The following is a 22953-nucleotide window of genomic DNA, read 5'->3' as shown; positions in this document are numbered from 1 at the left end:
TGGATACAGAGATAAAAATCAAAACAGCCTAAAGCCAAAAATGTACTGGTTTCTAACTTCTACTGACCTCCAGGTGAGCTGCCAAAGGATACAGAAAACAAAAATCTAGAAATAAGCCTATGACAAGGTTTGGAAAATTGACCCGTTTTAATTTTTTTAAAAACAAAAAACACAACACAACATCAAATTATTTTTACCAACTACAATTCAGTTATATCCAAACATTCTAAGACCAAACAGAGTCCCCTGCCCAGAAGCGGGGGCTGAAGACACATGAAGGTGAATGCTGGAGGTGACAGTCCCAGCTGCAGGTCACAAGTCTTCCAACACGCGCCCATGCCTTTTGTCTCACAGTTTGTTCACGTGTTTTACAGGAAGCTCTTTAAAAAGAATTTCATCCCAGACACCAGATTCCTTCAATGATACACAGCTCCATGACATTTGTGTTTCCATCCAATTGACAGGAATAAAAAGCATTTTTTGTTTTTGCCTTGTTTTGGTAGCGCAGAGAGAGAAAACTATCCGCCAGATTCCTTTAGTAATAAATGAGGAAAGGAGAGGTAAGAAAAGATCTGGGCTGTGCTGGGTGCTGGCTTCTACTTGTCTCTTTTTGAGAATGTGACTTCTGAAGTGTTAAATCACACTCATGCCACTACAATGATTAGTACTAGTAATCTTTTTTCAGATGATAAAAAGGAAAAATACCCACTGGACATAAAAATGGTCAAAAAGATTTTACTGCAGGTCAATTCCACCCCCCCCCCCCCAAAAAAAAAGATACAAAATGAACATATAATTGGGATGGTAACTCAGTTAGACATTCCAATTCACCCGGTTGCTTGTTCACCAGAGAAATAAGGAGAACAGGCGATAAGTTTTATTAGTATGTTAGAGTAGTAACCAGATGTGTTAATGGCAGCTTATTTGAGGTCCATCAATCCTTGGAATACGTGTAGGAAAGCATGGCTATCCTTCTCCGACTGCCCACATCTGAACACATTCAGCTACCATGGAAACTACAAAGGAAGGAAAAATATATTTATTCCAAGATTCATGTACTGGGATTCTGAAGCGCCCTTTCTTCTGTAAAGCCCCGGAGTGGTGATAATGTGCTAGGGACTGCTGTGTTTCCCAGCATGAGCTCCCATCCTCTGAGGGTCCTGAGAAGGATAGTGGATTGGTCCTGGAGCCCTCATGAAAGGAGGGGGTGGTCCCATTGGGTGGAACATGTGTGGCCCAAAACCTGCAGATGGGAGAGGACAAATTTGTTAGGCTTGCACTTTCCTTGACAACCTTTCAAACCTCTGAATCTTTCTATGGTTAAAAGCACCTACACATGAATCAAAATGAGAAGGGACTTCAAAAAAACATCAGTTCCCAGACTTGCTTAGGAACATCTACCTGTAGTACTTCCTTGGTTTGAGAAACCTGTCCCCTCACACCAGACTACAAGTCCTCACACAGGACTCAAGCAAGGTATCCAATACTGTGTCATCTGAGCCTTTGGTGTTTATGGAACACACAATGCCTACTGGACAGGATTCAATCAGGATTTGGGAGGGGGAAGAAATCACTCTGAGGCAAGACCCTGTCACCACCAATATCAATGCTTTATACTAGAATGGAGGGTGTTCAGAAACCAGGACTTGGTTAGAGAGGATGAGGACTCTGCCACAGGAGAACTAGCTATTTGTCATTTACCTACACTCTTCACATTGTCATGGACAGCTTCTAGAGCAGCATGATACACTGTGCTGATCCCTGAACTGTTTATTACTGCCCCCTACTTGCCCCCAAAGATAAAGCCAAATGTAACTTGAGCCAAAATTTAACTTAATTACGAAACCAAGCACACTGTTTAGTTCATGTGATACATTTTTGGAACAAGATTTTCTTAGTAAATTTACATCCTGGCACAAACCCTGTATCTTATATCCTAGAGCAATGACACTTTAAGACATCATTTAGGATTCAGTTCAGAACAGAGAACAAACTGATGATATAGATCACTATAATATAGTAACTCCCATATCTGAGTATACATAACCTTGGCAGGCCAGGAAAAAAAAATCACAGATCAGGGATCCTAACAAATCAGGTTTACTTGCATACCTCTATGGGGCAAACTCAAAGGATTTAGACACGATAATGAGGTGTGAAGACAGGACTCTCACAAGGATTTTTCTGGGCTAAGTTAGACCTATTTACTGAGAAGAAAGATGCACGTTACCTGGGGGTGGGGGTGGGGCAATACCAGGGGGAGGTGGCAGTGCAATGTTCACCACAGCTGGAGGACCACTCGGGGGCAGGTTGAAGTAGTTGGCAGAGGCTTCTTCTTCTGCTGCAGGAGGAGGAGGAAGAGCTGGAGAACAGAAAACAGCCAACAGTTAGAGGGGAGACAACTGTGCAACACTGTTTCTACCTCCTGTTAGTCCTGGGCTCCTGCTGGGAGAGAAAGGCTGCTGCAGGAACCAGAGACCTAGCTGGTCTCCCTTCATACTGAGGAACATCAGGGCAGTGTGAGCATCCCATGTCAGCAGGCTACTGGGTAGGCAGAAAGTCTGCACTCACCTCCTGGCAGTCCCGGAACGGGCTCTAGCTTGATCCCAGAGTCTGTGGTCCCATCCTTCTCTTTTTCTTTTCCTCTGGCTGCTTGGGACCTAGAAGACACAGACACATACGACATCAACACTTGGTCCCACCTTCTCTCATACCTCTGCTTCTCATATTTCTTAGGGAAGCGGAGATCCTTTGCTCCTTACCTCCTCTTTGGAAAACACTCTTTCCCCATAAATGCCACAGTGCAGAGTGGATAAAAGCAAATGTTTTGAAGCCATAAAGACCTAGATCCAAAATCTGCTGGAAATGTTGTACAGATGAGAAGCTACCTCTGTGTTGTTTGGCATAGCGCTAATTACTTGGCACACTAGAAGCATGGTCAGGGGCGCTGCTGTTCTCAGTGATTTCCTTCCTGCTGGAAACATGTTCTCCCTTTGAACCTTCAGGGCATTTCAACCTGAGTCTCTTACGCAATCATCACTTTCAAACTTAAATAACCTATTCTTCTCCATTGGACAACCTCTAGAGGGCCGAATCTAGGTCTAAGGCATCACATCCACTTTTATACCCCGGTATCACACTTGGCCTACAATACCTAGTCACAAAAAACACAAACCTTCAAAGGAGTAGATTACCACATCAAAATCCTGAATAAACTTTCCAAGTAGGATCTTCCCAATGTCCACAGGACTGAAGTGTTAGAAAATGAAATACTCTTCTTAATGGTCCTACTGGCTTAAACCTGTTCACCAAAAACATACTAGTCCCCAGATAATGGAACACATTCTTAAAAACCTCAGTAAAGCTATTTTAAAATAGTCTAATTCTCACCTTCCCCATTTCACGTTGAGTCTACGGCCATTGACAATCAACTTATTAAAGGACTTCTCCGCAGCCACCTCTGCAGCCTGCCTCGTGGCAAACTGGATGAACGCACACTGCTGTCTTTGCACAACAGTGATCGTCCGGATTTCTCCAAACTGGTAGAAGTGATTTCTGAAGGGGTAAAAAGGCAGAGAAACAGGAGAGTTAGGGATACTCTCCCAGGAGGTTGCAATGGATGATTAATCACTTTTCCACTGATTTACAAGGCAGGGAGCCCCATGGTTATGTGTCTAATCATCTGCAGGTTAGTCCCTCCAATATCCTGCTGTATCGTGGGTGCTACTTACGGAGATTAAGAAAAATGAGTAAATAATGGTTTACAAACATGTCAGAGGTTTTCCTCATGGAGAAAAGGGAGCTCCAGGAGGTTCCTTTGGGACCCTAAACCCTATATAAGGGTCTGGCAAACCACAGCCCCCCATGGCCCATGAGCCAAGAACATTAAAAAAAAAAAAAATTTAAGGTTGCAAAACGACAATGACAATGATGGCAAAAGGGAGGAGGAGGAGGAGCAGGGAAACATCTGCCAGTCTAGCTCACTTAGACCAGATTTAACGGAGAAGGCTACCAAGGACGTGTTATACACGTATAGGAGATTCTTCATTTTATCTCTTTGCAAGAGGTAATTCCTATCACTATCTGTCCAGATGTCTCATCTAGCCAAGCAAAATACAAGCCAAGGATAATACAAATAACACCAAATACAAATCTCTTTAAAAAGACAACAATTTAAAACATGTTTTATAATTGCCAAGTTCTCTCTCTCTGACATAATCATACTGAGATATATGCCTTATTTTAAAAATTCTAATTAGCTACTAGATCAAATAGAATTTCACACAAGGGATACCTGGGATGCCCACTTAAGCATCCGACTCTTGATTTAGGCTCAGGTCACGATCTCAGGGTTATGAGATTAAGCCCTATGTTGGCTCCATGCTCAGCATGGAGCCTGTTTAAGATTTTCTCTCTCCCTCTCTGCCTTGCATTTGCATCTCCTTGCTCCCCGCTGTGTACTCTCTCACTTAAAAAAAAAAAAAGAAGAAGAAGAATCTCATGTAATTATTATCATATGCAAGGACCAAGCAACCACTGTCGATGAACATTACTCTGACATTGTAAAGGACAATTTTATAAAAATTCTAGTCAGCATGATACTAACTTCAGAGTGGCTAAAGAAAAATGTTTTTTTACACAGAATTATCATGCTTGTCTGTGTTTTTGCCAAGAAAGTATTCCCGGACAGTTAAAAGCAGAAAGAGCTCATAAAATTTTACAAACCTTAGATCGGTCTCAGTAATAGTATCGCCCAGACCACCAACATATAGTGTGGTGATAGTCTTGTCCTCTGGCGGGTCCAGACGAGGCATTGTGGAAGCTCGCTTTAGAAGCTTATCTGCCACAGGGTCATTGATACCATAATATCGGTCTTTAATGTTCTGATCAGCAAGGGGGTCATCTGGATCTGTTGGTTTTTCATGTCTATGGTTCAAGAAAGAACAGCACATGAAGGTGCAACAAAGGAAGATAATTTACAGGTATCACCCAACAGTAGCTATATATACAGGCTCAGAAATGCCTTTTGAACTAGAAATCACCACCCTACCAAAACATATTATCACGACAGAGCTAATACTAAAGGATTCACTATAATCACACAAAGACTTGCCAGCCTCCTAAAAGCCATTTAAATAATGGCCATCCAGAGTAACAGTGTTTCCCTACCAGAGTATACTTTTTGCACAATCCGCTCTAAAACAAAAAGTAACCAAAAACATGGGTACCCTTCTCTAGGTCAATGGTTCTTAATGTATCTGAGGTCTTGCATTACACTGAGAGTCTTATTAAAGCTAGAAACCAGCCCCAGAAAAAAAGTCCCCCGCCCTCTGTGGGTGTGGAGTCAACCAACCCCAAGTCAAGAACTCCTAATCCAGATGCTTGGCAGTCTTGACTAAAACATGCTCATACACCCTTTAGCGGTCTGGCCTTTACTGGACTTCAATTATGCACTGAGATTCAAGCTAGTTATACTATGATAGTGATGACTTACCTCTCAGGTGGAAACTTCTAGAGTCAATATCTATATTATATGGCATAACAAACTTAGTTTCCCAAAGCCTGGTTACAATTAAAAGTCCCGTTACAAGTAAGAACAACAATTTAAACAAGGTCTTCTAAATGTAATAGCCCTAAGACATGAAATCTACCTCACTAGTTGTATAAACTTGTAGATTTTGAAGCAGAAATAGTTTAAGCTAGCTTCAATTTCTTAGATGACTAATTATCTGAAAGCTAATAATGAAAATGCAATTCAGCTCTTGCCTGTATGGACATTCCTCTCCTCTCTTACATTCTCCTTTTACCCAGAAGGAGCAAATGTGGGGTCGATTCCTCTTGTAGTAGGGTGTGGTCCGGGCCAGCTTGAGCAGCATGTCACTGGTGGATGTAGCTTTCCCCAACATGCCAACTGGTCGCGTTCCATCAGAGTTAGAAATCTATAGAGGGATGACAAGTTCAAAAGATAAATTATGTAGACTGTCAATCCACTAGGATTCTACCAAAAATAAAATTACATCAAGAAAGTGGCAGCATACTTCTCTCTCCATATTCTGTGTGTAGTACTCTTTGTTGACATCTGACTTTGGCATGTCATCCTTAAAAGACAATCCTGCATCACGAACCTGGATGGGCAGGCCTAGTCCAAAAGAAAAGAGGAAAAAACCCTCAAACAAACATTAAAACAAATCCATACTGAACCTGCACATGGAATACAACATCATTATTCCCTTCTCTAGCTTCCTAAGTATTGGAGGCTTTATTTTTCTTCAAAATTTTCATTACCATCAGATCAAAATTACCATAGAGAGTTCTATGAAACTGTCCAAATTCTTGAGCTGTCATGAAATTTGAAATCAGTGTTTTAGAACATATTTTAGATGAACAACATTTGCTTACAGTCAGACTCGACCTGTAATTAATAAAGTACCTAGGTTTTATTAGAACAGATTTAAAATAAATGTAAAAAGTGAGTTATTTTTAGGGGTCTTACAGATCCTCTGGATAGTCACAGGCATGTATGAATCACTGTATTCCAGAACCAGAACACTTCTTTTAACAAACATATAAATAATATTACACAATATGTGATCAGGACTCCAATCAGCAATCTTTCTGACCTTAACATATATATAAATTTATATTTTCCCTTTTATTGTATAGTAGAAACTCTTGTTGAAAAAGTATTTTTCTCGGGATCCCTGGGTGGCGCAGCGGTTTAGCGCCTGCCTTTGGCCCAGGGCGCGATCCTGGAGACCCAGGATCGAATCCCACGTCGGGCTCCCGGTGCATGGAGCCTGCTTCTCCCTCTGCCTATGTCTCTGCCTCTCTCTCTCTCTCTCTGTGGGACTATCATAAAAAAAAAAAAAAAAAAAGTATTTTTCTCATGAACAAAATGTCACCTGTAGTTAAAAAAACAAAAAAGATCACCCTCAAAAGGAGTTACTCTTAAGTAGTAGCAGTTATAGTATATCAGTCCTAAAAACACAGTTGAGACAAAAACCTAACACAATTGGCTATGCTTCTGGTAGGGACTGTGGGAAAGAGCTTTGGATCTTGAAAGAAGCCCAAGGAAAAGAAATTACCTATTATATGAACAGTGCCTTTACCTCACTTTGGCTATAGGCATGTAAACGAGAGAGGTTTGGGCCAGTTCTGATGAATTCCCAACTTTTCCTTAAGCTCCTCCTGTTGTTCAGAAGGGCTCTAGAATGGCCTAGTATGATTCTCCTCTTCTAGGAAAAGGAGAGCAGAGTGGACACTCCAAAGTGGGGTCAGAGCAGAGATGGGGTGAGAAATAGGAAACAAAAAGACTGATCTGTCATCCACGGCACCTGCATCTGCATGCTTTCAGATATGTGAGACAGGGCAAACATACCGTACTCAAGGTCCAAAAGGCAGGTCTGACAGACATTCTTCAATTTACTACAGGTTTGGCACACTTCAGTTTTCTTGAAACGCATGCGGACCCCGGGGCACCAGCGAAACACTGTGAATGGCCTGGCACAGATCTGGAAAACAAAGTAAGAGCCACACAGTGTTAATGGTGCTGACCTGGACAATAAGACAAGAGATTTTATAACAATGAGAGGCTGAAAGAAAAGATCCTTGAATGTAGGGTTTAAAAAAGATCTTAGTGATCAAGTAGTCTAAACACCATCTGGTGTTTCAATCCCATTTATAACACCCTTCCCCAAGAGTTAAAAAAATTCACTAGTACAGAAATGAAATATTCAAAGTCATCCCCACACTAGAGGTAACCACCACTAATATGACCATTCATCTTTTTGGGGGGCAATGAGGAGTTACCATATACTCCTTTAAGAATCTTGTGACAGATATGACCTTCTTCCTCTGCTAAAATCCTTATGTGCATTGTCAGACAACACTCAGTATATCATCTCAAGAGGGTTCAAAGTCCATCCACAGACACTAGGTTAAGAATCTTTATATTACAGAGCTCACTTTCTTATCTCTCACACTAAACAGTTAACAGTCAATGAGTATATAAATAATATATGATAGTCTGTGTAGCGCTGATTTTTATTGGAGAACCTCAAAGCCCAGCAAGTTGGAAAATGAAATTACATCATTACTCTTTAACAGACACACTTACTTTACATTCTTTCCCATACTTTTCTTTGGTCTGAAACAGAAAAAACAGAAAAGAGCAAGTTACAGAAAGATAAAAACTAGACGTCTGCTCCTTCGCCAAAGATAACCGCCAAGAAATGTGTCCGGAGATCCCTGGCATCCTAACGAGGTGGGGGGACCGCCAACTGGAGGTGGCAGAGAGGAGATATACTGTAACCAGCTACTGTGAATTATAATCTCCTAAGAATATTACAGACCTAATACCAGGTAAATGTGTATCTTTCCACTGCCACAATTATTAGGCTCATTTCTGGCTCCCAAGTTCTCTCCCGAAGAATTTAAATTCCTAACAGTTTCCACAGTCCCCAAATCACGGAGGACGTAGCTATGGCCATCCCGTTGTACAACGGTTAGTCAGAGGTAACTACTATAGACTCATCCTGTGCAGATACTCTGTATAGGGTCAATTAAGACCTCTGGGATCCATCACAACACAGCCCTATTCTAATCATTAGATATTAATTACTGATTATTTTCCCCTCATCTATAAAGATGTGGTTACCTTACACTATAGAGACTAAAGACACCTGGTTAGGAGTCAGGACACCTACTATCTAGTCCTGGTTCTCCTCCTACCTTGCTAAGGTTCCTGGAGTCAGCATATCTGAATTTAAATCCAAGGTCTACTCCTTACTTGCCATATTGAGGAGACAGAGCTGTCTCTGCCTCTGGTTAACAGACCTAACTGCTAGGTAATGCTCAACAAATATTCGCTGTTCTAGTAGGACTCCTACATCTCAGGGCTGCTGCTGAGTTCCAGGGACAGAATAGTAAGCACGACAGTCCTTTGCAAACCGTCCTACGCTTTGGGCTAGGTCAGTACAGGAGCAACGCATTGTTCTGGCGTAGCTACGAGAAGCATTTCACTGGACAGCGAGCCAATACATAACACTGACAGAACCTGAGAACTCTCGTTTCACGCGCGATCACTCACCATTCGGATATATGGGTTTTCTCCTAGACACGTCTGGCACAGAATGGGGAAGTCCTGGTGAAAATGGGAAATGTGGTTGAGAGCCAGGCCCCGAAGACCCTGCCGTCTCGGCCACACTCGTGGGCACGGGGGGAGGGGAGGCGAGGAGCGGGGCGGGGGTCAGGGCAGGGCAGGAACCCGAGGTCCAGCGCGGGCCCCGCCGCGGGAGGGGGCGCGGCCTGCACTTCCGGCAGGCGGCGCGAGAAGAGACCAGCTCGAAATGAGTGGAGAGGGCGAGGATGGGGAGCGAGCCGGTCCCGGTCCCGGACCCGCGAAGCCCCGTCCCTCCCGGCCGGCGGAGGAGGGCCGCCCTCCAGCCGCCCGCTCCGTGCGAGCTAGGCCGCAGCGCTGGCTCCGTCCCCGCATTCCCTCGGCCGCTCGCCAGCCGCGGCCCAGCCTGCCCGAAGGAGGCCTGGCTCCGCCGCCTCTCTCTGTCCTCCTCGGGCGAGCGTACTCACCGCATCCTCCCAGTTCTGCCTGTTGTAGGTGTTGGAACCCAGAGAGGTCGCCATCTTGAGAGCGTCTGGAGGCAGCGGCGGCTTCCGAGTGGGGAGAGGGGACCGCCACAATCCCGGCAGGCCCCGAGGCTGGCTCCCGGCCCGCTGACGTCTTATTTATGCGTCTCGGGCGCCCTTGGGGGGCGGCGCTTGTGCGTCATGACGTCACCCGGAATTTCTTACCGGTTGGGAGTGCGGGTGGGTGGTACCCTGATGCTTGCTTCGAGTTGGCCGCTGCCTGGGGAGAAGAGCCGCCAGTACAATTGGTTTATTTTAAAGTTGAGCGAAAAAAATAAAGGAACAAGTAAGGAATGAGGGGCTGGGATTAAAACAGACACTTAACTCTGGGAAACGAACAAGGGGTGGTGGAAGGGGAGGTGGGCGGGGGGTGGGGGTGACTGGGTGACGGGCACTGGGCGGGATGAGCACTGGGTGTTATGCTGTATGTTGGCAAATTGAACTCCAATAAAACATTTCAAAAATAATAGAACAGCGTTAGCTCCCACGGAGCGCTTACCATGCCCAGCCCTGGGCCCCCGGCTTGCTGTGCCATCTCTTAATTCTCACAAGAACTTCTCGGTGAGGTTGCCAGCTTCACCAAGCAGAAGCACAAACGTCCAGTTGAAGTTCAGATAAACAGCCAACAAATATGTTTGGGACACATTCATACTAAAAACGACTCGGGCATCTGAAAGTCCAGTCTAACTTAACTGGATGTCCTGCATTTTATCTGGCAACCGCTACCCTCTAGGCAAGTATGATTGTCCCTCTTTTATAGAAAAGGAAACCTGGAGTTTAGAGAGATTAAGTAACTAGCGCTTCTGGTGGTGTAGCTAAGGGTGGAACCACAGACCCAAGGACAACAGTACTCTTTTCTGACCTTATGAAATTAAAAAGGGCCTTCTGGATCAACACGTCCGTTGTCACACCATTTTTTGAACGACTCATTACTGCATTGCCAATATTTTTATGAATTCAAGCTTTCTGTACCATGTCCATAATTTTAACACGCTGTTATTAAACTACCTAATATGTTTAAGTCATCACATTTTTTAAAAAATCAGTTTTAAGGTATAATTTATGAACAGTAAGTTTACCTTGGTATATAGTTATGAATTTTTACATACATTCACTACAAATCGTGAATGGTTCCATCACCCCCAAAAGTTCCTTTGTGACCAAGTAAATTCCTCTCTCCCCACAACGCAGTCCCGGCAACCACTGATTTGTCCTGTTCCTGTAGTTTTGCTGTTTCCAGAATATCATGAGTGGAATCCTATATAGCTTTTTGAGTCTGGCGTCTTTTCTTCCAATATTGTATTTGAGATTCGTCCATATTGTTACATGTATCAGTAACTTGTTCCTTCCTATTGCTGAGAATTTTTATTTTTAAATTTAAACTCAGTTAATTAACATATAATGTTATTAGTTTCGAGGTAGCAGTGATTCATCAGTCCTATATAACACCCAGTGCTCATTACATCACGTGCCCTCCTTAATGCCCATCACCCAGTTACCCCATTCCTCCCCCAGACCCCTGCACCCCTCACTTTGTTTCCTATGATTAAGAGTCTCTTATGGTTCATCTCCCTGATTTCGTCATGTCTGATTTTTTTTCTCCCTTTCCCTATGATCCTGTTTTCTTAACTTCCACATGATATCGTATAATTCTTTCTCCAATTCTTATTTCACTTAGCATAACATCTTCTCGTTCCATCCATATGGTTGCAAATGGCAATATTTCATTTTTTGATGGCTTCATTTTTGATGGTGTGGTATGTATACCACACCTTATCTTTTCATCTGTCAATGGAATCTGGGCTCTCTCCATAGTTTGGTTGCTGTGGACTTTGCTGCTATAAACATCGGGATGCAGGTGCCCCTTTGGATCACTACATTTGTGTCTTTGGGGTAAATACCTAGTAGTGCAATTACTGGGTTGTAGGGTAGCTCTATTTTCAACTTTTTGAGGAACTTCCAAACTGTTTTCCAGAGTGGCTGCACCAGACTGTATTCCCACCAAAAATGTACGAGTGTTCCCCTTTCTCCACATCCTCGCCAACATCGGTTTCCTGACATGTTAATTTTATATTGCTGAAAATTTTAATGTTTGGTTGTACCAGGGAGGTTAAAAAATCCATATGCCAGTTGACAAACATTTGAGTTGTTCCAGATTTCAATGATTATAAATAAAGCCATTATAAACATTCACATTCATGCTGTTGTATGGCCATACGTTTCATTTGTAAATACCAAGGAGTGGGATTACTTGATCATATGGTAAGTATATGTTTCCTGTATGAGAAAGTTCTTGGATTTATGTTGCCTTCTTGAATCTATGTTATCTTTTTTAAAACGATTTATTTTTTTCTTAGTAGGAGGACGGGTAGAGGGAGAGAGAATCTTAAGCAGGCTTCATGCCCAGTGGATCCTGATGCAGAGCGCAGTCTCACAACCCTGAGATCAAGACCTGAGCAGAAGAGTCAGATGCTTCAACTGAGCCATCTAGGCACCCCTTTTTCATTTTTTATTTTCAAGTAAACTTTATGCCCAGCCTGGAGTTTGAACCCAGGACCCCAAGATCAAGAGTTGCAGGCGCTGCTGACTGAGCCAGCCAGGTGCCCCTATGGTTTGTTATCTTTTGTTAGGTTTTGCAAATTCTTTTAAGTTTTTAAAATCTTTGAGTAATTTCTGCACCCAACCTGGGGCTCAATTCACGACTCCAAGATCAGGAGTTGCATGCTTTTCTGACTTGAGACACCCAGGAGCCCCTGTTTTGCAAACTTAGACATCATTTCTTTAAATACTCTTCTGTCTAGTTTCTTCTCCATCTGGGACTCCAATTATACATATCAGATATTGTTCCATAGATCTTGAATATGGTGTTGTTTCACTAATTTTGCAGGGTGTTCAGTTTGGATCATTTCTATTGACCTTTCTCTAAGTTTCCTGATTATTTCCTCAGCTATGACAAGCCTACTCATGAGCTCATAGAGGATATTCTTCATCTCTGATCCTGTTTTTTTTTTTCAATTTGTCCCTTTTTTATAGTTTCTGCCTCTCTGCTGAAATGTTCATATATATTATCCCTATTTTCAAGTAGATTTTTCAACATGTTAATAGTTTAAGTCCCTGTCTGATAGTTCCAACATCTAGGTCATATCTGTATATGGTCTTATTGTCTATGAAAAATGAGTTTTTCTGGCTTGTCCGTAACTCAAATTTTTTATTAAATACCAGTCATTGCTTGTGTAACAGTAGACTGAAGCAGATAGTATTAATGCTTGGAAATGCAGAGATCTGTTAGGCTATTTGGGATTTGGTCAATCCAGTTAGAAATTGAGCTGGGTTTGGGTTTTATTGTTGCTAAGGTTGCCTTCAATGCATTACAGATTTCATTTCCTCTAGCCTTATTTTGTGCTTTAGGATGGGGCTAAAAAACTTTTCTCGAGTGTTCATATTTCATCCTTAGCTTTTAGCTGCCTGGCACACCTGTACCATAGTGGTAAGTCTCTATGGCCTTGCATATCCCCCAGCTGCTGTTGTTATTAGCTCCTTGCTAGGCTGGTAGTTGGGAATAGGTTGGGGGTTCTTTGTTCTGGTTCAACTTCATTCTTTAGTAGGTCCTTTGTGGCCAGGCCTTGGGAATGTTTTTTTTCCCTCAACATTCTTGCCCTCCTGTCTGTGGTAGCCAAACCATGACTTGTGTTTGTGGCTGGCCTTGTAGGGGAGAGTTTCCAGTCCTTCCTGCAGTGGTACAACTTTAATGGTTTTGGTTGGTATAAAATCCTGGAGCTCAGGACTAAATCTTGTTCCTTTCCCCCAAGAGTAGAGGATTTTTCTTACCAGGCCCCTGTGCCCTTGGAAGACACAACTTTCTGTTCCTCCCCTAGTAGTTTAGGCCTTTTTCCTCCTTATGAGGGAAGAGCCTGGGCAGGAGGAGGCAAGCTCCCTGCCTTTGCTTTTTTTTTTTTTTTTTAGAAATTTATTTTTTAATTTTTAGAAATTTAAATTCAATTTGCCAATATATAGTGTAACACCCAGTGCTCATCCCATCAGTTGCCCTCCTCAGTGCCCGTCACCCAGTTACCCCATCTCCCCACCCTCTCCTGGCTTTCCTATAGTAGCAGCAGACCTCTCCTGCATGCCTCCAAACCAAGGACACTCTGAGGAGCTCCAGGATCCTCCCCTCCTTGTAGGTCTTTCTCATGAATACCCGCTGGAGGTTTTGAAAAGAGCTTATGAGTGCATGCAAGCTCCTAATGTCTTAGGCTCCCAGGGATTTTATGCTGTCATGTTAGCCTAAATTTGGCCTTTTTAACCATTCTTTAAGATTTTCGTTGATTTTCTCTTACCTATTCGTATCATGGTCCACACTTCTTCCCGTGCTGTGCTGCTCTGCTACAGGAGAGCGCAGTCTATGTTTCTGTCTCTCCTTGAAATTCAGGCTACTTTGTTGCTTTGCAATATCAGCTCTCTGATCCAATAAAATTTGTGATTTTATCATCTATCCACCTTTTCTTTTTGAGCAGGGGGTGACACTCTTTCCAGATACCTACATCACAGGCAGGAGTCTTGGAACTCCTGAGTGACCTCATTTTGAAATACAGCTTAAGAGGAAAATTTTTGTCACTTCTATAAATGGGAAATTAGTATCACATGTTTAGATGTAGCCTTAAAAACAAGTACAGTGAAAATGAACAGTATTTTTTTAGCAAGTAGCTACTTTGTCTGCCAAAAGCTCTGAACTAGAAACTTAGGTTTCAAAAAGAGTGTTAGATGTTACAAACATGGGTATTGATACTTTTTTTTTTTTTAACAAAGGGGCCATTTTTTATTTTTTCAATAATATGGTATATTCCAGGACGCCTGGGTGGCTCAGCGGTTAAGCATCTGCCTTCGGCTCAGGGCGTGATCCCATGGTCCCTGGATCGAGTCCCACATGGGGCTCCCTGCATGGAGCCTGCTTCTCCTTCTGCCTGTGCCTCTGCCTGCCTCTCTGTGTCTCTTGTGAATGAATAAATAAAATCTTTAAAAAAAATATGGTAGATTCCATATTATTTAATGTTACTTGCATTTCATACTTAAAGTCATTATATATTTCTCTATAAATGTCCCTGATTGCCAGAAAATGAGGATAAAGTATTGCCATTGAGCATCAAGCGACTCAGCTGAGTTTTTTTTAGTTTGTGCTGGCTGCTTTCTCTTTTTTAATATTTTTTATAATTTTTAAAATATTTTATTTATTCATGAGAGACACAGAGACACAGAGAAAGAGGCAGAGGCAGAGACACAGGCAGAGGGAGAAGCAGGCTCCACACAGGGAGCCCGATGTGGGACTCCATCCCGGGACTTCAGGATCAAGCCCTGGTCCAAAGGCAGGCGCTAAACTGCTGAGCCACCCAGGGATTCCCCATGGCTGCTTTTTCAATGGAATAAAGGGGAGGCACATGATAAAGGGGCTCAAATTTATCTCTGAATGAGTCTGCAATCCAGTAACTGGGCTGCACACATACAAAACCCCATAAAGGAAAAGGGAAATGCCCTGGAGAGATAACAGTGCTGTAGATCAAGATCATTTCTAGATGAGAGTAAGGGAAAAATGGGAAGACAGCAGAGAAATAGTTCTGGAGAAGGTGCAGAGAGAAGGAAGAGTATTCTGGGTAGAAAAAACAGTAGAACAAGAAAGCTCAAGGCAAGTGAGATATTTGGCTTATGACAAGAGGCTTATGTGTACTAAAAAAATAAAGCTAAAAGATCAAGAGACATATACATAAGGGAAAGGGTGGCATTATTCAACAAACATTAGGTGCCTACTATTTGTCAGGTATTCTATTCTCTGCAGCTATAGAAACTAAAAAACAACAAAGACAAAATCCCTGCACTATAGAGTTTGTGTTCTAGTGTGATGTGTCAAAAAGTAAAGAATATATTATGCTGGTGTTTAGTGCTATGCAAAAAAAGAATGCAGCCAAGGGGAATAGGGAATGTGCTTAGGGAAGACAGTTTTCACACCATTAAACAAGGTGGTCAGGGAAAGCCTAAGAAGGAAATCTTTCAGCATAAGCCTGATTGTGATGAGGGAGTGAGTTATACAGGTATCTGGGAGAAGAGCTTTCTAAGCAGATGGAACATCCAGTGCAAAGGCCTTGAGAAGATGCCTGCCAAGGAGACTCAGGAACAGCAGGGACTTGTATGGCTGGAGTGGACAAAGCATGGGGAAATAACAGATGAATTCAGGGAGGCAGCGATGGTAGGGGGTGGGTTCATTTCATGTAGGACCTCATTAGCCATTAAAAGGAGTCTGTATTTGTTTTGCTCTTGGGCAAGCTAAAAAGCCTAAGAGTTTGAAGTGGAAAAATGCCTTATTCATTCTGGCTGCTGTGTTGAACACGGAGTAACGGGTGGGGTTAGGTCAGACCAGTCTGGATGCTACTGCAATAACCTCAAGGTCTACAGAGCCTATGGTGATCTGGCCCAGGATAGTAATGGTGGAGTGTGTGAAGTGGTCATAGTTTGAAGATGGAGCTGATACGATTTGCTGACTTACTGCATGTGGCATGTAAAGAGTCAAGGTTGATGCCAAGGTTTTTGTTGTGAGCAACTGAAAGGATACAGTTCCATTTAGTTAGGGATGAATGCAGGAGAAGCAGATGTGGTAAGAGAAAATCCACTGTGGTTTTGAACTTTCAGAGACTATTCTAAAGTTGGTAGATGATAGATAGATAGATGATAGATAGATGAGAGAAAGAGAGCGAGCACGCTCACGGGGAATGGCAGGGGGAGAGGGAGAATCTTAAATAGGCTCTGTGCTAGGCATGACCTCACATGGGGCTTGATCTCAATGATCCTGAGATCATGACCTTAGCTGAAATCAAGAGTCAGATGCTTAACCCACTGAGCCACCCAGGTGCCCCAGTATGTAAATTTAATAGATAGTCTGAAAACAGATCACTAAGAGTGAGCAGAGAGAAAAGAGTAAGAAATACTTGGCACATTCCTTATGGAAGAAAAGCTTGCCAGTAAGGTAGAAGCAAAACCAGGAGGCTTTGTGTTCTGAAACCAAGTCAAGAAAGATTTTCAAGGTGGGTGAGATCAGCTGCCAGACGCTACTGAAAGATTAAGCAGATATGGACTGTGAATCAGCCATGCATTTAACAGTGTGGATTGTTGGAGAACTTGACATAAGCAATTTTGGTGATGTGCTGGGGTGGCAGCCTAAGTGGAAGCAGTTCGGGTAAGAACAGGAGGAGAGGTACTCAAGGTTTTTGAAGGAGTTTTGCTGTAAAGGGAGTAGAGAAATGGAGTAGCAGCTGAAGAGGGGTACGAGGTGAGTTTCTAAGATAAAAGAAATCCTAGCATGGTGATGGAAACAATGCAGGAGAGTGGAGGAAGAATTGCTGAAGTAACATCCTTGAACAGGTGACAGGATGAGACCGACTGCACTAAGTGGTGGGTCTGGCTTTAGACAGGGGCATGAACAGTTCATCTACGATAAGAGGGAAAGAAGAGTTACAGGAGTACAGGTGAAGGTGGAGGAGTGGCTACCTATCAGAGGTGGGCCACTATAGATACCTGAAAATATATCTTTGGGAGCAATGACTCAGGATAAAAGCTGATAGAAACCTAACAGAACATTTATATACTAGTTCTGAGAATATAAGGAGCCCAAGTATCATCTCTGTTATAGTGAACTAACTATATGAGGTTTCAGCTTAGTTCATTTAAGAAATGGAAGAGGGAGCATGCCCCACTGACATACTAATTCTCTTCACTCCAAGCCAGTCTTCTGACTCTGAGCCATGCTGTTCCAATCAGCCCTCCTGAATGCAAATGAAAGACACACTCAAGCTTTGTCTGCTTTATTTCACTACATTAAGTTAAGCTATAAGGCAAAACAGGAACCTGTAATTCATAAAGATCAAGGAAGTGCCTCTCATTCTCAAAAGGGACCAAAAAGGATGTTTCTTCACAAATATGCATGACATTTACTTGGCTCATTATACCTATAAGCACTTTGAACAAAACCTTAATGGGCTAATCAAACCACAAATACAAGTTAACTTAGCTTTATGTTTCCAAAACTGTAGTTTCTAGTGCTAATGACATCTCATTCGTCTGCAGTGGTGGGCACTGTCTATGCACTGACAATCTTGCACCTGATCTAATATAAAAAAGCAACAAATAAAATTCCGAATTCACCAGCTGCAGGTGTTGAACCATAATTTATGTATACTAATACACAGAATACTGGTTGCACTGAAAACTATCTTGAGGAAACATTAAAACAATGGCTCTGTTATACTTCAAATTAATTTGGCTTCTGAAGAAAAAAACTTCTATGATCAAAAGTATTTTTGTGTTTCTGTGTCACATGGGGGTGATGAGACTGATTACTTCAACATTATTATTTCTGGGAATGAGTACTAGCTACATGCCATAAATGCACAATATACAACTGTGTGTAGTACGCAAATGTGTAAACACAGGAAGCCATTCTATTCTCTACTTTGACGTTTGAGTCCTCCACCGGCAAATCTGGAGGAATGGCTTCCGAGTAGGCTCTAGCAGGTAGTGAAATAAAAACTGACACTCTGTGGGGTCACAAAAAGTTAAACTATTTCTATAGACTGCAAATTTGTCATTACAATCCCCTACCCCAACTCCTAACAGGCTAAACCTTACTTATTATTGTCATAATATTAGAAATACGTGTATTTTTTTCTTATATTGCAGCATATATATTACTCTGTGGAACATTGTTTCATAAAGTTAGCTTGACCTTTTGAATACAATTTAGTGTCTTTCAAAGGCTTCCTAAATATTTTTACTTTCCAGAGGGAGCTAATGTATTCTAGATTACTATATATCTTAATTTTTTTTTAAATTAAAAGCTTGAACTTAAAAAAAAAAAAAAAAAAAAAAAAACAGGATAAACAGGAAATTTCTCTTTTCCCCAAAAATGTGTTGGCTGCTTGCTAACAATACATTTACGGAAAATGTGGTGCAGCTGGTGGTCTGCTTGGTCAAGTCTCATTTTAGAAAACATCACAGAAATTAAGGTTACAAGCCAACTGCCGGATACCAAAAGGAAACAGCATATGTGCTGTCAGGCAAGTATTCTGGGGGACTAGCGGAACTACTTTATGGTTTACAATCAAAATGGCCTTATTCAACATATCATATGATATAAGTCTTAAACTCAGTAAGGGGAAAGTTTCTTTATCTTAATATCCAATTTGGGATTCAAGACATTGTAACTGCTATTTTCCCCTTCAAATCAATGGAAAGACATTAGTTCGGATCATGCTAAAAATCTAACCTTTAAAATGTTTTTTGCATTCCAGAAGTGAACTTGTCTACCAAGTTTTCTTTGGGCTCTTTCCAGGTGTCAAGTATTTAGAACAACTTATTGAATTAAAGAGGCAGAGCAAAGGGGAGGAGGAGGGAGTAAGACACAAAAAGGCTGCCTCCGGATGTCAGCGTTAACCCCTGGATATTGTGGTAACATTTAAAATGAATGGAATTTTCCACCCCTTTGACATGACATGTGATTGCTTGAATAAGTTCCATACTCTAAAGAGAAAGAAATTTTAAGAGCACCTGATACATAAGCATCCTGTATTCTCTCAGAAGAAAGCAAATGAAAGTGCCTTAAGAATCTCACAGGTTTTTCCAAACACCACAAAATTAAGACAGTATGACAATTCTATTCTGTCAAATGGAAACCTCAGCAAGATGGGAGGCATGGCAGCGAGTGAAGGGATACATTAGGACTGTGAGATTATAACTAAATGGAATGCAGATAGCGGTTGGTACACTGGGACCAATGCTGGCTCATTAAGAGAAGGTCTACCTTTCAGTTATCATTTAACATTTTATCTGTGAGATTGTGATCCTTTTTGAGATCAGACTGGGAGACATGGTCAGAATTTTTCAGGTGGTAAATCCAATGCCACTCCAAAGAACAGCCATCTCCCTTTTTGGGGAGGGAACAATGCTGTTGTTATTTGACGTGCAGGGTTCAGTGAGGGAGACAGATTTACTGGTATTAACAGAAGTCAGAGCAAGAGGAACAGCAGTTAGCTTGTGTTCCCCATGCCTTGCCTATGTCCCCACCCTCCTAGGAATAGGATTCAGTAGTGCATGGGTACATTGTTACAAACAAGGCTTAATGAAGCAGCGGCTTCCACATTTTAACGTGGGCTCGTGGTGATAATGTCCTTTGGGATCTGCCCCACCAGTGGCACCTTTTAAGGAAGAAGCGGACCCAAGCTGAGTTCCACATGCTGGGTGAGCCAGATGACTTCTGTGCCCTGGTCACTTTCTTCAATGGGGCGGATGGGGGCTGCCAGGTTTTTAAAATCATGCTTCATCTTAAAGCACACGGTCACTTCACCCTCCTCACGTTGTGGGGTCACTTTGATGAAAATACCCACTTTGTTGGCCTTTCTGAAGGCTATAATGCTATGGAAAAAAAAAACATATAGTATTAGGCAGGTCACAAGTCAGCCAAGCCACCAGGATTTACATTTTATCTGATGACAAGTTAAGGCCACCATCCCATTTTATAGCAAAGAATTCTTTCAGCAAAATGTCAATCTATCTTTTTAATATTACAAAAGTAAAATATAGTCCTAAAAAATTCAAATGGGAAAAAGTAAGTCTTCCCTTATTTTCCCCTTTAGCACATAGAGAAAAACTACAAATACTTTGGTTCTTAACCTACCAGATATTTTTCTATGAGCTTTTACACTTTTCTGCTTTTTTAACCAACTTAAAAGGGACACACTATTCTATTAACTTGTTTTTTTTCCACTCAGTTTATCACAAACACCTTTTCATACTGGTATATATAGATTGTCTCCATTCTACTTAATGGCCACATAGTACTCTATTATAGATTTACTGTAATTGGTATATACTGATGTTATTGCCAATTTTCCTGTTATAAACAATGGTGCTGTGAATATCCCTTTACATTTATGTTTGTGTGCATGTGGTAATATTTCTAACGGATACAGACTGATATTAACTCAGAGCTTTAAAGGAATTTCTGGAACACCATAAAATTAGTGTTTTTATAAATAAGCTCTGTAAATTAGAAATTTTTAGAATAGGGATGCTTGAGTGGCTCAGTGGTTGAGCATCTGCCTTTGGCTCAGGGCGTGATCCTGGGGTCTGGGATCAAGTCCCACATTGGGCTCCTTGCAGGAAGCCTGCTTCTCTGCCTATGTCTCTGTGCTCTGCCCTCCGCCCTGCCCCCCATGTCTCTCATGAATACATAAATAAAAAAACTTAAAAAAAAAAAGAAATTTTTAGAATAGAAAAATAATCTCTTTATTTAAGATTTCCAATCTGATTATCTCTGGCATGCACTTGAAGTTTGTGCTTTAATAACTTCAAACAAAAAGTCAAAGGGCAATGAAACATAATTTGATCTACTATTCAATGATACTCTAAGTTACTGGATTTAAACATTTACAAAGTATTATATAGTATTAATTTCCAAATATCTGAAAGTCCTAAAAGTGCAATATGAAGTATAATTCAATTTTTTATTAATCTGTCATGTAATCTGACTAGAATTTGATATCTCAGATGATCTTTCCAACAGCTGACTTTGGTTTAACAAATTTATATACTGAATTAATGTCATTTAAGGACACACATAAAGCAAAGATTACAGAGAATGCACTTTGTATTATATTAACTCAATGCATTTTGTGCTCTGGTAAATAAATAAACCCCTAATTTGTCTGATTCATTTAAAAAATAAAAAACTCAGTTAAAAAGAGTGAAAAGGAAAAAATTAGTGTCTTTCTTGCATAATTTCCTAATCACTGTATCTGGGAAGCTTTTTTAAAGAAAAAAATGCAGATTTTGGTACCCCCCTACCTACATCTGCTAAAAACAATCTTGCTTTGTGACACAGGACTCTGCTGTTCATCTTTCAGCTTTGCAGGCTGGCTCCCTGTCAAATGGAGGGCTCTGAAGGAGACTAGAAACCTGGAGGGGAAAGAGCTTGCTCCTGCCTACAAGCTTCCTATTTGTGTGTGGTTCTCTGGCAGGCATCACTCCAGCAATGCTTCCTCACCCAGGAAGGGGCAGTACCTGCTGCAGTTTTAGACTGGATCCTGACTGATGTACTCCTCATCCCAGGAATGGTTTGGTTTTTTACTTCTCAGTTACTAAGTATGAGAGAGTAAAATCTATTCTTGAAGGGCAGGTGGGGAGGGATTAAATAGACAAATCCAATGATAAAACTATAGGGAGGGAATACTGTATCCTGTTCGCAACTATTAAAAGTCATGCACTTGAAAATGTTTATTAACAGGGGAAAATATATTTAAATAGGAACAGAGATCAGAAACTGCTTACAGAATGATCCCAATGATGGAAGAAATATATGGAAGGGCAAACAACCAAAATGTTAATGTGCTTATCTCTGGTGGTGGTATTTTATTTTCTTCTTTACTATTTTAGGTGTATTCTGCAAATTTGTCATAATTATTTTTATAAATAGGAAGAAAAAAATCACCTTAAACAATCAAGATAAGAAAATTGGGATCGTTAGGTGAGCCTCCTCTATTAGCCAACTGCAGGTGTGTTGGGGAGTCACTAAGAGAGAACTCACTCAGGATCATCCTGAAAGTCCTGCGGTTCCGCCAACTCGTCATACTCTGCTGCTGCATCCTTGCCAGCTAGAATGAGCTCTTTGGGAGGCACTACCACCTGGAGCAAAAAACAGACAGGGTCACCTCAGAAAGAATCAATGTGTTTTAGGACATTCATTCAACATACAACACAGTAGGACACTGACTTAAACATAGAGAAGCTTCAAGTTTCAAAAAAAACATATGGTATTACTTCATTCATACAGAGTTTAATAACATACTGTTTAGGAACATAGACATTTCTAGTAAAAGTACAAGAATAAAGAACAGGTCAGCATTCTTCAGACTAAGCCTTATGTCGTGACTAGGCTTCAATTTTGCTACGTTAGAGGTTAGCTGATTGAACAATGTCAACCACGGTTGTAATTATGGATATACAAATGAGGCTGGGGAGGCATGAAGAGAGAGAAAGATAGGAAGTCTGTAAGCTGGGTGTACACTTCTGTCATTTATTTCTGTCTCATGGGAACAAGTTATTAGTGTTACTAAAAAGAACAAGGACAGATGAGTTTCATCTCTCTTTGAAAGTGATGCTAATAAGTGAAATAATTAAAAAGCAGAAAGAAAAAAGAAAAAGGGGATCCAGAAAATTCTCTAGTAAGAATTCTTTGAGTAACAGCTAAGTAAAACACAGGCACCATTTCTATCAATT

General features: G+C 41.4%; 2 protein-coding genes and 1 long non-coding RNA gene across 4 annotated transcripts in view; 1 reads left to right on the top strand and 2 right to left on the bottom strand.

Annotated features, from left to right (window-relative positions):
- Positions 1-118: 118 nt before the first annotated feature.
- Positions 119-9743, bottom strand: RBM22 (RNA binding motif protein 22). The gene is made up of 11 exons (XM_038535019.1): positions 9586-9743; positions 9089-9142; positions 8117-8146; positions 7379-7511; positions 6039-6139; positions 5767-5939; positions 4726-4926; positions 3391-3555; positions 2572-2660; positions 2231-2362; positions 119-1243 (listed from the first exon to the last, which is right to left on the bottom strand). The coding sequence occupies exons 1-11, from the start codon at positions 9637-9639 to the stop codon at positions 1113-1115; spliced, it is 1263 nt and encodes a 420-aa protein (XP_038390947.1). The 5' UTR covers positions 9640-9743; the 3' UTR covers positions 119-1112.
- LOC111095593 lies at positions 9502-21789 on the top strand. The gene is made up of 2 exons (XR_005358431.1): positions 9502-9928; positions 21582-21789. It is a non-coding gene; the product is annotated as an uncharacterized LOC111095593 (long non-coding RNA).
- The window catches only part of DCTN4 (dynactin subunit 4), a 29518-nt gene continuing 24035 nt past the window's right edge, over positions 17471-22953 (bottom strand). For both annotated transcript variants that reach the window (XM_038535017.1, XM_038535018.1), the window contains 2 exons: positions 22262-22359; positions 17471-20091 (listed from right to left, as the gene is read on the bottom strand). In XM_038535017.1, the coding sequence (XP_038390945.1) occupies positions 19878-20091; positions 22262-22359 (312 nt within the window). In that variant the 3' untranslated portion in view covers positions 17471-19877. The remainder of the gene's footprint in view (positions 20092-22261; positions 22360-22953) is intronic.

This window comes from Canis lupus, chromosome 4 (assembly GCF_011100685.1).
Source record: "Canis lupus familiaris isolate Mischka breed German Shepherd chromosome 4, alternate assembly UU_Cfam_GSD_1.0, whole genome shotgun sequence".
In the NCBI taxonomy this organism is placed as follows: domain Eukaryota; kingdom Metazoa; phylum Chordata; class Mammalia; order Carnivora; family Canidae; genus Canis; species Canis lupus.
Note: the sequence above shows the minus strand (reverse complement) of the source record. Positions and strands in the feature narration are given on the sequence as shown.

Excerpts from the sequence above, each read along its gene's own strand:
- RBM22 (XM_038535019.1), bottom strand. The coding sequence starts at position 9,639 with ATGGCGACCTCTCTGGGTTCCAACACCTACAACAGGCAGAACTGGGAG. Across the intron at positions 5,940-6,038 it reads CACAGAATATGGAGAGAGAA|ATTTCTAACTCTGATGGAAC; the intron begins GTATGCTGCCAC and ends ATCCCTCTATAG. Across the intron at positions 2,661-3,390 it reads CTCAACGTGAAATGGGGAAG|GTCCCAAGCAGCCAGAGGAA; the intron begins GTGAGAATTAGA and ends TGTGTCTTCTAG.